This window comes from Anabrus simplex, chromosome 2, assembly GCF_040414725.1.
Source record: "Anabrus simplex isolate iqAnaSimp1 chromosome 2, ASM4041472v1, whole genome shotgun sequence".
Lineage (NCBI taxonomy): Eukaryota > Metazoa > Arthropoda > Insecta > Orthoptera > Tettigoniidae > Anabrus > Anabrus simplex.
The window spans coordinates 664,139,652-664,157,093 of record NC_090266.1 but is presented as its reverse complement, the minus strand read 5'-3'; the positions used below and the strand labels follow the sequence as shown (position 1 = coordinate 664,157,093).

General features: G+C 37.6%; 1 protein-coding gene across 2 annotated transcripts in view; it reads right to left on the bottom strand.

The window, feature by feature from the left end:
* dsh (Segment polarity protein dishevelled) overlaps positions 1–17,442 on the bottom strand; it is a 357,971-nt gene that overhangs the window by 66,725 nt on the left and 273,804 nt on the right. For both annotated transcript variants that reach the window (XM_067141180.2, XM_067141181.2), the window contains one exon: positions 7,999–8,166. In XM_067141180.2, coding sequence (XP_066997281.1) covers positions 7,999–8,166 — 168 coding nt within the window. The remainder of the gene's footprint in view (positions 1–7,998; positions 8,167–17,442) is intronic.

The following is a 17,442-nucleotide window of genomic DNA, read 5'->3' as shown; positions in this document are numbered from 1 at the left end:
ATGAAATAATGATGAAGACGACACATACACCCAGCCCCCGTGCCAGTGAAATTAACCAACGATTAAAATTCACAACTCTGCCGGGAATCAAACCCGGGACCCCTGCGACCAAAGGCCAGCACGCTAACCATTTAGCCATGGAGCCAGACACCTATGGCAGTAATGGAGCCCTACTTCTGTTTGACAGGTGAGGGACTCCTTGAAGACAACTTGTGCAGTAACGGAGTCCTACTTCTGTTTGACAGGTGAGGGACTCCTTGAAAACAACTTGGTAAACAAAATGGAATTTGATTGGGAGCTATCAATATTAATGAGGCTTATGGAAGAAAGTAGACCTGGCTAACTTAGCAAAGAGGATGCATCTGAACGTGTTAGAAGTTAGTGATATTCAGGTATGAGAAGGTAATGAGGAAGACTTAAGAGATTAAACATTCTTAACAGGATATGAATCTCATTCCGTATTGACGGTTATCACTTTACAAAAGAAAATATTTATAAAATCCTCCTATCAATACAATTCAAGTCATCTGTTAGATTAAACAAAGTCTATACATGTTTCAGCCTAATCTCAAGGCCATCTTCAGTAGTAAAATGATTGTTACATAATATACAAACAAATTAAAAAACGTAATGATGTGAAGTGACAGTGATCATGATAAGTGAGTTAAAAACACATTGAGGTGCAAAGTCCTCTCGTCTAATAGATCTTGCTGGCTGTTAAATAAAACATTATGCTGAGGGGTGTAGTGAGACCGTCAATACTGCGAATAAAACGTGTAACATCTGTAATGAGAAAAAAGGAATGTATGAGTGGATGAAGAACAAGTTAAAAATGATGTACGAAAAGAAAACTCATATGACTTACTTGTAACTAAAAGTTGTCGTCTCGAATGGAGATGACCTTGTCGGTCTCAAGTCACATTGACAACTAAGCCTGTGTGTGGCTTACTGTGTATCTGTGTCGATGTGGTTGGGAGGGGTAATGGAGGGGGAGGGGCAGGGAGGGAGGGACGTTGTGATTCGCGGAAGGAGGGTGGAAGGGCGGGTCTTGTTCTAGAATGTCGGTAGTGAAACTCTTTTTTATTAATGAACTGTTTGCAGATGAGCGGGACAAAGGTTTCCAATAAAAAAATTTTTTTTCTGCAATAGAATAAAAAATCTCACGTTACCGAAACATTACACCCTTCACTCTTTTGACATAGAAAATATGTACGCGAATGTACCCGTCAATAAAACCATCGAAATAGTAAAAAACAATCTTTCCAAATTCAGTAAATTGACTATAGGGGAGATAGAAGAGTTTATTCAGATTCTCAAGTTTACATTAAATAATGGCTTCTTTACTTTTAACAACATCATATACCAACAGAAGGGGCTTCCTATGGGGTCACCGGCCTCGGGAATCCTCGCTGATATTTACGTAGATTTCCTCGAATACACTCACATTATAGGTAAAATTAATGGGATCAAACATTGGACTCGGTATGTGGATGATACTTTTATTATCCTGGATTCTCACATTACTGACAGCAACACCGTTCTTGAATTACTTAATAACCTGGATCCACACATAAAGTTTACGATAGAATCCGAGAACAACAATTCCCTTAATTATCTCGATTTAACTATTACTCGCAATCAGAATAAAACCATTTCTTTTAATATTTACAGGAAGCCCACTCACACAGTAAATACAATCCATCAAACTTCTCTACATCCAGGGACACAGAAGAAGACAGCTTACAATAGTATGATTTTCAGAGCTCTTAATGTTCCTTTATCCCGTAAGAATTTTAGAAAGGAAATCAACACCATTTATGCAATAGCCGAAGGTAATGGTTTCAGTAAAGCTTTCGTGAATAAAATTCTCAATAAATTTAGAAATAGACCCAAGACCACCTTAGAAAAACAATCTTTCCATAAAGAGAAGTTCACCACATTTACCTTTAATAATAATAATATATATCCTATTTCAAACATCTTTAAAAAGCACAAGTTAAAAGTAGCTTTCAAGACCGTTCACACCAATACAAAAATGTTTTTTAATTCTCATATTGTCAACAGCAAAAAATTTTCTAACTCTGGAATATACAAATTAAAATGCCAATCATGTCTTTCAACGTATATTGGGCAAACAGGCCGCAGTTTCAATGTAAGATACTCCGAACATCTTAATGCCCTAAAGTATAATCGCTACTCAGCCATGAGCGAACATTGTAGAGAGAAAAATCATAAATACACAACAATTGATCAAGATTTAAAGATCCTGCATTACGAACAGAAAGGTCCCTTACTTAATATACTAGAGAATATATATATAGATATCGACCAATATAACAATCCCGTCTATAACTTAAATGAAATCAACGAAAAGAAAAATATTTTATTGGAAACCTTTGTCCCGCTCATCTGCAAACAGTTCATTAATAAAAAAGAGTTTCACTACCGACATTCTAGAACAAGACCCGCCCTTCCACCCTCCTTCCGCGAATCACAACGTCCCTCCCTCCCTGCCCCTCCCCCTCCATTACCCCTCCCAACCACATCGACACAGATACACAGTAAGCCACACACAGGCTTAGTTGTCAATGTGACTTGAGACCGACAAGGTCATCTCCATTCGAGACGACAACTTTTAGTTACAAGTAAGTCATATGAGTTTTCTTTTCGTACATCATTTTTAACTTGTTCTTCATCCACTCATACATTCCTTTTTTCTCATTACAGATGTTACACGTTTTATTCGCAGTATTGACGGTCTCACTACACTCCTCAGCATAATGTTTTATTTAACAGCCAGCAAGATCTATTAGACGAGAGGACTTTGCACCTCAATGTGTTTTTAACTCACTTATCATGATCACTGTCACTTCACATCATTACGTTTTTTAATTTGTTTGTATATTATGTAACAATCATTTTACTACTGAAGATGGCCTTGAGATTAGGCTGAAACATGTATAGACTTTGTTTCATCTAACAGATGACTTGAATTGTATTGATAGGAGGATTTTATAAATATTTTCTTTTGTAAAGTTCTTAACAGGAGTTAAAAAAGGGAAGGGCAGAGTGAAGGGTACGACTGTACATCGGGAATAATATTGCATGCAACATAGTCTCCAATAGGCAGGTAAATGAGCAACTGATGTGGGTAGATTTAGCAGTTGGAGGAATTAGGATAATAATGGTCTCATCCTATTTACAACGTGAGGGTGCAAACGAGGATGAAGTTGACAAATCTCGCACAGAACCGAGTGACATCATAGTCATGGTCAACACCAAGGATAGATGGTATTTGCAGGTGATTCCAATGCAAGAACTGAAAGTAAAAATGAAGGGTATGAGAAGGCAATGGGCAAATATGGGGAACATATGGAAGCCAACAGAAATGGGAAGAGTTTATCAGACTTCAGTGCTAGCATGGGAATAATAGTTATGAATACATTCTCCAACCTTACAGCTATACACCGCTACACATGGGAGGGTAAGGGAAACAGATCCATAATATAGAATGTATCATAAAAGACAATGAATTTAGGAAATCTGTTAGGAATGTGCACATATTCCAGGGATTTTTCAATGATACAGACCACTGTCTGGTCTGTAAGGAACTAAGTATTTCTAGACCTAGGATAGATAAAGTGAAATCTGTCTGTAGGCAGATAAGGGTAGAAAATATCTAGTACGAGGAAATTAGAAGTACATGAATATGATTAGTCAGCACGGTCAGGATATAGGAAGAGAATGTGTGGCATACAGGGATATTGTAGGAACAAAAAGGTGATGCCCAGGAAACACTGTTTGTAAAGATGGTAAAAATACAAATATTTTGGTTGAATGGTGAACATAAAAAGGAAGCGTATCAGATATAACCCCAAACAAGGACCGATACTGACAGGGAATTGTAAGCAGGTGAAAGAAACAGGGGGGAAAAAAAAAGTTCAATCCAAGAAGATGTCTTGGGAAAATTTTGGTAATAACCTATCTATAAGCAACGGAACAGGAAGGATCACAACAACTACAGAGGTATTTCACTGATCAGTATACCAGGCAAAATGTTCACTGACACTTTTGAAGGGAAGGTGCTATCAATGGTTGACAGCAAGGAAAACTTTCTGGACAATAATCAAAAGTCTTAGAAAGGGAGGGAAAAAGGAAACCCCCAGGATCAATCGACAAGCGGAGGGAATATTTTGAAAATCTTAACGTAAGAGGAAATCTTTCAGTTGACGTTGTGAATAACCGAGATCATGGGAAGGACAATGATGTTCGTGAAATTATACTTGAGCAAGTGGAGTGTTAAATAAATTCCATTGTCACAAAGCAGTGGGAATAGATGAAATTAGCCTCAAATGGTGACACGTACTGGGAAGGCAGGGTTGAAATGGTTTCACAAAGTAATACGATTAGCAAGGAATTTTAGCAACGTATCATCTGACTGGATGAAAGCAGCAATTTCACCTATCTATAAGCAACGGAACAGGAAGGATCACAACTATAGAGGTATTTCACTGACCAGTATACCAGGCAAAATGTTCACTGGCATTTTGGAAGGGAGGGCGAGATCAATAGTTGAGAGTAAGTTTGATGAAAACCAGTGTAGATTCAGTCTACAGAGCAGCTGTCAGGATCAGATTTTAGGTATGCACCAGGTAACTGAAAAATAATGCTACGAAAGGAATAGACAGTTACGTGTATGTTTCATTGATCTAGAGAAGGCACGTTTCAGAGTACCAAGTGAAAAGATGTTAGCCGTTATGGGGGGATTATGGGATTAAGGACAGATTATTAAAAGCAGTGAAACAATTGACAGTTGGACTGTAGTGAGAATTGATGGTAGAATGAGTTCTTCGTTCAAAGTACTTACAGGGGTTAGACGAGGCTATAATCTTTCACCTTTGTTGTTCATAGTTTACATCGATACTAAGAGGTATAAAATGGCAATAGCAAGAAGGGATTTAGTTAGGTGGGAATGTACTGAGTAGTTTGGCTTATGCCAATGACTTGGTGTTAATGGCAGACAGTGCTGAAAGCCTGCAATTTGATATCTTGGAACTTGAAAATAGGTGCAGCCTTCCCAAGACTAAAATGATATTAACAGGGAAGAAACCTAGGGAGACAATGTCAGGCTGGGAATACAAAAAGGGACCAGGTAGATCACTTAAAAGTATTTAGGATGTGTATTCTCGCAGGACGGTAGTATAGTAAGCAAGATTGAATCAAGGTGCAGCAGAGCTAATGCAGAAAGCTTTTAGTTGCGATCAGTAGTATTCTGTAAGAAAAAAGTGAGCTCTAGGACGAAAATATCTTTACACCGGTCTGTTTTCAGACTAACTTTGCTGTACGGGAGAGAAAGCCGGGTGGACTCAGGATACCTTATTCATAAGTTAGAAGAAATGGACATGAAAGCAGCAAGAATGGTCAATGGTACAACAGACCAAACTGCAAGCTGTAAGGAACTAACAACCAATTTAATGAATATTCACACGGTTAATACTAGTTATGACATGATTCAAACAAGACTTAGTGAGACTGGCTTGAAGTCGTTATGCCCTTCAACCCCCCCCCCCCCCTCCCTTCCAACCTTTATTTTTGTCTTTGGTGCACATAAAAGCATGCTTGGAGTTTTATAGACAGAGTCATTACTGATTGCAAGAAGCATGCGGATGCATTTATTTTCTCAGACGAATCTTGTTTCAAGTTATCTCTGAAGCAAATCTATTTAGTTTGACACACAAAATAAGGTAAGTTCTTGGCTGCATGCGTGGCTCCCGCTGTCCAAGTGGGTGACGAGGCGATTATGATATGGGGCTACATTACCCCTGAAGCTCTGGGACGATGAGAATTGCTAATGGATCTATCAACAGCAGGCAATACTGTAAAATGCTAGAAATGATGCTGTCATCCGTCAATAACCTCCTTGGAGAAATTTTATTTTTCTGCAAGATAATATGCTGGCATAGACATTAAAAAAAAAATCACTAAGAAATGGTTTGAGAACCAAGATATCAAAACGCTGCCCTGGCGTGTATGCAGTCCAGAGTTAAATCCAACAGAATGTATGAAGTACCTACCATAACCACTAGATTGACGAAGTTGAAACCACAGAACCTGGCTGAATTGGAGTTTCATGTTTCTGAGCTCTGGAAGGAAGTTTCTGAGGAGGAGTGTCAAACTCATCGACTCCACGTCAGATTGTGTAAATGTGTATAGAATGACCTATTAACAACTGATGAGTTTGCTGTAAGTTGTAAAGGTCTGTAATTACTATTTTCAGCTTTTACAGCATTTACATATTTGTTCATTTTTTCACTAGTATCCCTAAACTTACTGTAAGTAGTGTATTTTCTTCCAGGTGGTAGTCTAGTAGGTGAAATCAAATCAATGTGTAGCAAAGTTAATGCAACGAGTTCACAGGCGAACTATCCATACATTGCCTTATTTTAAGGCCAATTTTGCTGTTCATGAGTGAAAACTGGGCAGACCGACAATAATGTATTCGTAAGCCGGAGGTAACAGATGTGAAGTTAGCAAGAATCGTTCTAGTATCAACAGGTGGGAACAACGGAAGACAGCACTCGCAAAGAAGAGGAAGGCTAAGTTAGGAATGAAGTAGACGAGTGCAATAATGTTATTTGGTTTTACATCCCACTGACCACTTTTATCGTTTTCTGAGATGCTGAGGTGCCAGAATTTTATCCTGAGGAGTTCCTTTACATGCCGGTAGATCCACCGACCTGGGGCTGATGTGTCTGAGCACCTTCAAATATCACCGGACTGAGCCAACATGCCAACTTCGGCTCAGAAAGCCAGCGCCTTAACCATATGAAGTATCCAGTATTCGGGAGATAGTAGGTTCGAACCCCACTGTAGGCAGCCCTGAAAATGGTTTTCGTGGTTTCCCATTTTCACACCAGGCAAATGCTGGGGCTGTACCTTAATTAAGGCCACGGCCGCTTCCTTCCCACTCCTAGCCCTTTCCTGTCCCATCATTGCCGTAAGACCTATCTGTGTCGGTGTGACGTAAAACAACTAGCAAAAAAAAAAAAACCATCTGAGCCACTCAGCCCAGCAGTGGATGAGTGTTTCAGTGCATACATGAGTAAATGAAGTTCAATGGTGTAGTCAGGGAAGGCAAATGGAAGAGGATCGATTATATTATTTAGAAGAGTAAGAAAGTTGGCCATGGAGGGTAGAAGCAGAGCTACAAGCTTGTAGTTTAAGTGGAAATCACGATTGTCACAGGGCATCCAGTTTTACATGGATTCCAAACTACAAGGCTGTGTAATGTCTGGGAACCTAGGAGAGGATTGTTAGACTCTCTTTTTAATAGAACTATTGGAGGCCACATTGCTTGTTACAAACAGCTTACGCCATTCACAGAGACCTGCGGACTGAAATCTGAAAGGCATAACAGGCCAAAATTGAGGTGTAATCTCTTACAACATACATGAAGCAGTGCAAACAAGCAATAATACTGCTTGATTTTTGTGTTCTAGGTCATGGAAACTATGATTGTGGCATTACCAAAGATATGTTATTAATATGCAATTTTGTGTTTAGTATAAGAGCACTCCTGAAAATGTCTTTTTTGCTTTAAAAATTAGGGCATGCACGAGATATCCGAGACATTATAGTATAATATAGTGAAATCTCCCAAAATCCTATCTTGATTCTCTGATTGTGAACGGGTAACTTCTCAATCACACTTTTTCTAGCCTATTTCCAAAAAGTTTTAGTTTTCTGTATCATTCCAATTTTGTAATATTTAAGTAATTTGCAACAGAATCCTCTTGTGAACCGAAACATACAACATGTTACATACTTGTTCCAGTGTGTTCCATGCAGAGAGGCAGTACTGGATGACTAAACTGAACTGCTATAAATTCAAATACAGATTAACATTCACATAAGTGCTCACAGCAATGTCAGGACTAGCACGTATGTTTCAATATTAAAACTGGATGTTCATATTATCAACATGAATTCAAAGCTTACCAGTACAAATATCACCAAAAACGTAGTAACACTGTTCAGAAAAGGTTATCTTATTGACAGTATGTCGGATGTAACCAGCTTTCAGCATCTGTGATGCATATTTCCGAGCATCACGCCTGTCTGTAAAGCCTTCCACATGGGTGTGTAACCATTCAACCACATCACAGCCTGAAACAAAAACAAAAACAAAAAAACCAATAATAATGAAACAACCACTCCACAAACAAAATATAACTTCTTTGAAATAAAAGAATGAGTATAAAAATACAATAGATGTAAACATTTTAAAAACTAAGATATAGATAGACATAAATGTCATGCCTTCCCTTTTTGATATACTGTTCGTGCAGTCACAATGGCCATTGTATTAATACGATATGAACAAAAAGTGTCAACATTGACAGGATGGAAGAGAGACAAGCAGCGTGAAGCTATTCATACTTTATGTAGCAAGGATGAGAAACCAGATATTTATCGGATTCCCTGCACTTGACATTTGGAAAGACCTTTAAAAATATAGGAACATGTATGTTTTTAACTGTAACACACTGAACATTTTAGACTATGAGGTCCACAACCTCGCCATAATCACTTATTGTTTTAATTCAGTCATGTCTTATTTGTTTTCATTCTTTTCTTCATTAAGGTTTAACATTTTTCAGTATGAATTATGTAAACGACTGACCTTTTTTCACTGAAGATGGCTCAAACGAGTTGAAACATGTATGACTATTATTACTCCATCTAATGATTGAGGTGTGTATGTATTGAATAGGAGGACATATTTAATTTCCTTTGTAAAGGATGAATAATTTTGTTTCCGGAGCTAACCTCATTTACTGCTGTAGGGGTGGAATGTTTAAAAATATTTCCTATTTTACATCTAAGATTTAAAAATATATCCCGCCATTACGAATTTAGTCTTTGTACGTAAACGGTTTTGGAGGAATGAGTATGTGTTTTTGGGTCTTAATCCCGATTTAACACCCTTAGGGATTAATCATTAATAATATTTATTTTTCACTTTATGGCCTCATTGGACCACTCTAGTCAGTTATACAAAGGATTTCTTGATTTGCTATCAGCCTAATATTTTTTCATTCTGAGAGATGATGCCTTTCTTTGTTCTGTTGAAAATACCCTCCTATTAGACCTTTTATTGATCTTGGTCTGTAGCTGGTGTGTGTCTCTTGAAGTATATTAATTTTTTCTGTCTTGTTTTTGAGATCGTCTATTGTTATTTGTAGTTCTTTAATAACCTCCTTATTCCCGTGATCCATTTAATCTTGGTCTTGCAATTCCATAATATTTCAATCCTTCTTCTGTTAATTCTGGTGTCAGGTGTTCTGATAAGGTGTCCAAAGAATGATACACATTTTTTGTAATCATGCTCATTACTGGTTCAATTTCCTTATTTCCTTATACACTGTTTTATTTGATGCTATTCTCCATTATCCATTAACTTGATACTGTTTATTTAAGTATGTTTTAATCATTTTTCTTTCAGTCTAAGGTATTTTGTCTGTTTCAGCTGTATTAGTACTTTAAAAAATGGTTTCACTAGCGGAAGTTATTTCTGGCTGTGAGACTGTTTTATAATGTCTTAATTTTGCTGTTATCAATAAGCTTTTTTTATTGTATGTAGTCTTGGTAATATAATGTGTTTTGTTTAATTTATTTATTGTGTTATGCCAAGCTGGTTTCTCATTAAGTTATGATTTCTATTAAATACTTAAATTTATCAACAATTTTGATTTCTTGCCCATCAATTGTTATTTTATTTAGCATTAGGGGATGTGTAAACATGATCTCAGTTTTTAATGGATATTGTGATCTTTAATAATAATAATAATAATAATAATAATAATAATAATAATAATAATAATAATAATAATAATAATATAATATTGGCTTTAAGCCCCACTAATAACTTTTAGAGTTTTTGGAGATGCAGAGGTGCCAGAATTTAGTTTTGTGGGAGTTCTTTTACATGCCAGTAAATCTACAGACACGAGGCTGACGTATCTGAGCACCTTCAAATACCACTGGAACGAGCCAGGATCAAACATGCCAAGTTGCGGTCAGAAGACCAGCGCCTCAACCGCCTGAGCCACTCAGGCCAGCTAATTTTTTTTTCACACCAGGTAAATGCTGGTGTTGTACCTTAAGGCCATGGTTGTTTCCTTCCCGATTCTAGCTCTTTATTATCCCATTGACGCCAATAAGAGTTACCTGAGTCGGTGTTACTTAATGAAAAGAAAAGAAAAGAAAAGAAAAAAACACTTGTGTTATTTAACCGTATATTATCATTTGAGATAGCATGCTGTTTTGTGGTATTATTTGATTCACTTCTGGGTATGAAATTCACAGCATTAAATGCATCATAAATAAAAATTTCCCTTGATACTCCTTGCTCACTATTTGAATGAGCAACTTCCCAAATTCCTCTTTCTGCCCCAATTTGTCCTCTTGGAATTCCAATTACATCTTCATATTAAGATCTTTCCTATTTTTAAGAACTCCATCCAAGCTTTTAAGTCTACTAACGTCATTTTGTGCCAGCTCTGTGCTGATGGCTCAGAACATACTGGTTAGTCAAGCAGCTCATCTCTCTATTCCCAAGTTTTCATAACAACAACAACAACAACAACAACAACAACAACAACAACAATAATAATAATAATAATAATAATATTATTGCTTTACATCCCACTAACTACTTTTATGGTTTTCAGAGATGCCAAGGCACCAGACTTTAGTCCCACAGGAGTTCTCTTATGTGCCAGTAAATCTACTGACACAAGGCTGATGTATTTGAACACCTTCAAATACCACCGGAGAGAGCCAGGATCGAACCTGCCAAGTTGGGGTCAGAAGGCCGGCGCTTCAACCATCTCAGCCACTCGGCCCGGCATTTCCTAAGTTTTCCCAGCCCGCTATTTGCAACGTTGTAACACTACTTCTTTGTCACAAATCACCCAGAGCAAACCATGCTGCTTTCCTTTGGATGTTTTCCAGTTCTTGAATCAAGGTAATCATGGTGAGGGTCCCATACACTGGAATTATACCCTAACCAGCGTTTACTGGCCCTCTGCTTCACAAACTTACGACAAACTCTAAATACCCTCGTAACTATATGAAGATATGTGTAAACTTTATTTACCACCTTGTTAATGTGATTACGCCAATGCAGACCTTTCCTTACATTAACACCTAAGTATTTACAGTAGCAGATGTTGAAACACCTTGCCTTCATTGTCCACACTAATATGGCATCTATTTAACCTTCTAGCAGGTGCACACACTGCAGTCACAACGGTCAGGCGTGTTGTAATTTTTCAACACTTGATGAAACCTCTCACTGTTTACATATTCTCGTGTTAATTTCTTTATTAAGCTAAAATTTCTGTATTTAATGATAAATACTATACTAATTTTAGAAAAATGTTTACCAAAAACTGGAATTCACATGTAATATAAATAGGAAATTTAGGTAAAACATTAGGCGTTACATCAAGCAAACAAGTTTGCTACTTTGCATGTTGTTTGCAGATAAAACTAGAACATTTGTCTAGAGGATGGTTGCCTAGTTGTATCCCTGAAAACAAGTCATCAGTCACCACCACCACACTTGTCACATTCCATGGAGGCTGATGAATTGTTCTTCCGTCTACAGAGACAGCAGATTTCACTTTTCCTTGGAGGTTCGTTGGACGTCAAAGCCTCTACTCAGTTTCTCGACAAGAGTGCTCCGAATATATATATGGATATCTCTGAACAGTAATTTGATATGAGCTCTAGCTGTCCAATGTCCTTCCATTAGGTTCAGAAAAAGGTTTTTCTGAAAAGTTTTTCTTCTTGGCATATTATGTGTATTACAAGTGATTTATCTCATTTTATGACCGTATTGATGTTCAGTATACATATTAAATGACAAAGTAATTTAGTATCATCCACCTATTCAATACTAGATAATCATTATATTCAGGATATAATTATTTTACATTAGATGTTATGGTACACGTTTTGCTTGTCCTTCCAAGCATCATCAGCCAATTTAACCTTTTAAAAACTAGGTCAAGACCCTGAATTATTGACACAATGTGTGAGATTAACCTTAAATTCTAAAGTTACATATATTTTGAGAATAGTACATAGTTGTTACACTTGAACCTTCTATACAATGGATTGTACCGAGCTCGATAGCTGCAGTCGCTCAAGTGCGGCCAGTATCCAGTAATCGGGAGATAGTGGGTTCGAGCCCCACTGTCGGCAGCCCTGAAGATGGTTTTCTGTGGTTTCCCATTTTCACACCAGGCAAATGCTGGGGCTGTACCACAATTAAGGCCACGTCCGCTTCCTTCCAATGGATTGTTTTGGTTAAAAATTACACCATGAAAGTACCTTAATGAGCAAGATTTCTTATTATGTTCTTATTATAGTCACTTCAAATGGGAATAAAAGTTGTGATTGTAACATCTATATATAAGTGTACTAACACAATAGTTGACAATATCATTAAAAGAGTGATAATACATAGGATAGTTTATGTATATTGTGTAAATTATTTTCATCTTCCACATGTTGCAAAGTGTGCGGATTAATAAAATCCGCAAATATTAAACAATTCTTAAAATTGGTAAAACTGGAATTCTAGTCAATATCAGAGGCAGAACCATTGGTTGAACAACAATGTGCGGATTTGTGATCAATCATTAGCGAACGACAACGCATCAATTATGTTGAATAGTTTAACAATCTCAAATTATTTTATAGGAAGTCGAGAACAGTGTTGTTATTGTCAGATGTTGGAAAAGCTTGTGCTAGTCGAGTCTAATGTGCTAGTCGAGTCTAATGTGCTAGTCTAAAGAGGAATTCAACTTGGAACGTAGAAGTAATTAAGAACTGTCTGCGAACCATGTGACCTTGCCGCGGTGGGGAGGCTTGCGTGTCCCAATGAAGCAGATAGCCGAGCCACAGGTGCAACCATATCGGATGGGTATCTGTTAAGAGACCAGACTAACGAATGGTTCATCGAAAGGGGGGTAGCAGCCTTTCGGTAGTTGCAAGGGCGGCAGTCTAGATGATTGACTGATACGGCCTTGTAATAATACTCAACATGGCTTAGCTGTGTTGATACTGCTACACGGCTGAAAGCAACGGGAAACTACAGCCGTAACTACCTCCCGAGGACATGCAGCTCTCTCTGTATGAATGATGTACACATGATGGCTTCCTCTCGGGTAAAATATTCCGGAGGTAAACTAGTCCCACATTCGGATCTCCAGGTGGGGACTACACGAGAGGGGACAATCATCAGGAAGATGGATACTGACATTCTGCGAGTCGGAGCGTGGAATGTTAGAAGTTTGAATCGTTGTGGTAGGTTAGAGAATCTGAAAAGGGAGATGGATAGGCTAAAGTTAGATGTAGTTGGTATAAGTGAAGTACGTTGGCAGGAAGAACAAGATTTTGGTCAGGCAACTACCGAATTATCAACAAGAAATCAAACAAGGGAAATGCAGGAGTTGGTTTCATAATGAATAAGAAAATAGGGCAGCGGATAAGCTGCTACGACCAGCATAGTGAAAGAATTATTGTCGTCAAGATAGACACCAAACCAATGCCCACCACAATAGTGCAGGTCTATACGCCTACTAGTTCAGCGGATGATGAAGACATCGAAAGAATATATGAGGAGATAGAAGATTTAATATAATATGTAAAAGGTGACGAGAATCTAATTGTGATGGGAGACTGGAATGCAGTGGTAGGCCAAGGAAGAGAAGGTAATACACTAGGAGAATTTGGATTGGGGCAAAGGAACGAAAGAGGAAGTCGGCTGGTTGAATTCTGCACTGATCATAATTTAGTCCTTGCCAATACTTGGTTCAAACACCACAAACGACGGCTGTATACGTGGACGAGACCTGGAGACACTGGAAGGTATCAAATAGACTTCATTATCATTAGGCAGAGATTCAGAAACAAGGTGTTGGACTGCAGAAGTTTCCCAGGAGCAGACATTGACTCTGACCACAACTTGTTGGTCATGAAATGCCATCTGAAGTTGAAGAAATTGAAGAAAGGAAAGAATGAAAAAAGATGGTATCTAGACAAGTTGAAAGAAAAGAGTGTGAGGGATTGTTTCAAGGAACATGTTGCACAAGGACTAAATGAAAAGGCTGAAGGAAACACTATAGAGGAAGAGTGGAGAGTCATGAAAAATGAAGTAGGGCTGCTGAAGAAATGTTAGGAAGGAAGAAAAGATCAACTAAGAATCAGTGGATAACTCAGGAGATACTAGACCTGATTGATGAACGACGAAAATACAAGAATGCTAGAAATGAAGAGGGCAGAAAAGAATACAGGCGATTAAAGAATCAAGTGGACAGAAAGTGCAAGGTAGCTAAGGAAGAATGGCTGAAGGAGAAGTGCAAGGATGTCAAAGGCTGTATGGTCCTGGGAAAGGTAGATGCTGCATACAGGAAAATCAAGGAAACCTTTGGAGAAAGGAAATCTAGGTGTATGAATATTAAGAGCTCAGATGGAAAGCCACTTCTAGGGAAAGAAGACAAAGCAGAAAGATGCCAGGAGCATATCCAACAGTTGTATCAAGGTAAAGATGTAGATAATTTGGTTCAGGAACATGAAGAGGCTGTTGATGCTGATGAAATGGGAGACCCAATTTTGAGGTCAGAGTTTGACAGAGCTGCGAGTGACCTAAATAGGAACAAGGCACCTGGAATTGATGACATCCCCTCCAAATTACTGACTGCCTTAGGAGAAACCAGCATGGCAAGGTTATTACATTTAGTGTGCAAGATGTATGAGACAGGAGAAGTCCCATCCGATTTTCGGCAGAATGTTGTTATACCTATTCCCAAGAAAGCCGGTGCTGACAGGTATGAAAACTACCGCACCATTAGTTTAGTATCTCATGCCTGAAAAAATTTAACACGTATTATTTACAGAAGAATGGAAAAACAAGTTGAAGCTGAGTTGGAAGAAGATCAATTTAGCTTCAGAAGGAATGTAGGGACACGTGAAGCAATCCTGACTTTACATCTGATCTTAGAGGATCGAATCAAGAAGGACAAGCCCACGTACATGGCATTCGTAGATCTAGAAAAGGCATTCAATAATGTTGATTGGACCAAGCTATTTATGATTCTGAAGATGATAGGGATCAGGTACCGAGAACGAAGAATTATCTACAAGCTGTATAAAAATCAGTCTGCAGTGATAAGAATTGAGGGCTTTGAAAAAGAAGAAGCAATCCAGAAAGGAGTGAGGTAAGGCTGCAGTTTGTCCCCTTTCCTTTTCAATGTTTACATAGAACAGGCAGTAAAGGAAACCAAAGAGAAATTTGGGAAGGGAATCACAGTCCAAGGAGAGGAAATCTAAACCTTGGAGATTTGCCGATGATATTGTTATTTTATCTGAGACTGCAGAAGATCTCGAGAAGTTGCTGAATGGTATGGATGAAATCTTGGGTAAGGAGTACCAGATGAAAATAAATAAGTCCAAAACAAAAGTAATGGAGTGCAGTCGAACAAAGGCAGGTGATGTAGGAAACATTAGATTAGGAAATTAAGTCTTAAAGGTAGTAGATGAATATTGTTACTTGGGTAGTAAAATAACTAACGATGGCAGAAGTAAGGAGGACATAAAATGCAGACTAGCACAAGCAAGGAAGAGCTTCCTTAAGAAAAATTTGCTCACTTCAAACATTGATATCGGAATCAGAAAGATGGTTTTAAAGAATTTCGTGTGGAGCATGGCATTGTATGGAAGTGAAACATGGACGATAACTAGCTCAGAAAGAAAGAGAATAGAAGCTTTTGAAATGTGGTGTTACAGAAGAATGCTGAAGGCGAGATGGATAGATCGAATCATGAATGAAGAGATACTGAATCGAATAGGTGAGAGGAGATTGATTTGGCTAAATTTGATGAGAAGAAGAGATAGAATGATAGGACACATCTTAAGACACCCAGGACTTGTTCAGTTGGTTTTTGAAGGAAATGTAGGTGGTAAGAACGGTAGGGGTAGACCAAGATATGAATATGACAAGCAGATTAGAGCAGATGTAGGATGTAATAGTTACGTAGAAATGAAAAGGTTAGCACAGGATAGGGTGACATGGAGAGCTGCATCAAACCAGTCTATGGACTGATGACTCAAACACACACAAGTAAAACAAATATTGAAATCTGGAAAGATAAAGAATCTGCGTAAATTTCGGTAAAAGGAATTAAATAATATTAAAAATAGTAAATTGAACTAATTAACGCTCACCCCTTTGACTATTGGAGAACTGATTAGCAGTGATGGCTGCATGAGAAGGTCTTGACAGTCGATTTGTTTCTACTTCTCGTATTGTAGGGGTGTGGCTGAAGTGCCGGGGAGTGAGTCGGGGAAGGAGAGTTGGGCGGGACATTGAGATCGCTGGTGGTGTGCGGAGGGGAATTGACGTGACCGGGAGATGGGGAAGTGGCCTTCACTTGTATAGTGGAATTGTTTATAAGTTTAGAATTGAAAATTTTTCGTAAAGTTTTTACTGTTTATTTTAAAATATGCAAAGCATTTTGGAATAAGTTCAATTACTGGACTTTTTGTTTCTAATATGTTGTTTAAATTTTGATTACTATTCAAGTCTTGATCTAAATAAATGTATGTATTTTGAAACTCTGTCATTAATCTACCTTTATTCATACATTTTAAAATTTTTAAATACCGGTCCATTGTAGTAAATTCATGCCCCGTCTCCTTCATATGGGCGCTCATAGCAGAATACTTATTGTGTTTTAATGCACTATAATGTTCTAAATATCAGGTTTGGAAGCTATGGCCAGTTTGCCCAATATATGAAAATTTACATTGGGCACACGAGTCTATAAATCCTGGATCCCGAATATTTGTTGTAAGATGAGTTTACTATGTTGGAATTAAAAATATGTTTCAGTTTGTATTGCGAGTTCTATACGCGATATTGACATGTTTTTAAATCAAGTAAGTAATTTGATGTATTGCCGGATTTGTATACATGAAAGCAGCAAAATTTGCTTTTTAAGTTTTTTCTGGGGATAGATTTGCTGCTATTTTTAAATTTGATTTTATTAAAAATTTTGTTGATTATGTCTAAATTGTAGCCATTGCATTTTGCCAATTCTTTAATACAGTGTAGTTCTTTTTTAAATTTTTTATTATCTGCTGAAAGTGGAATTTTCAACGCTGTATAGATTAAACTCAAGAAAGTCGCTTGTTTGTGAGAATGTGGATATAATAATTCATTTTTTATGGTCAGAGGGGCGAAAGGTTTCCTATAAATCTGGAATTTGAATTATTTATTCCCACTTATACTTATGTCCAAGAAATTTATGGATCTATTGAATCCATCTTCTTTTGTAAAATTAATCAAAACTGTTAAGAAATTATAAT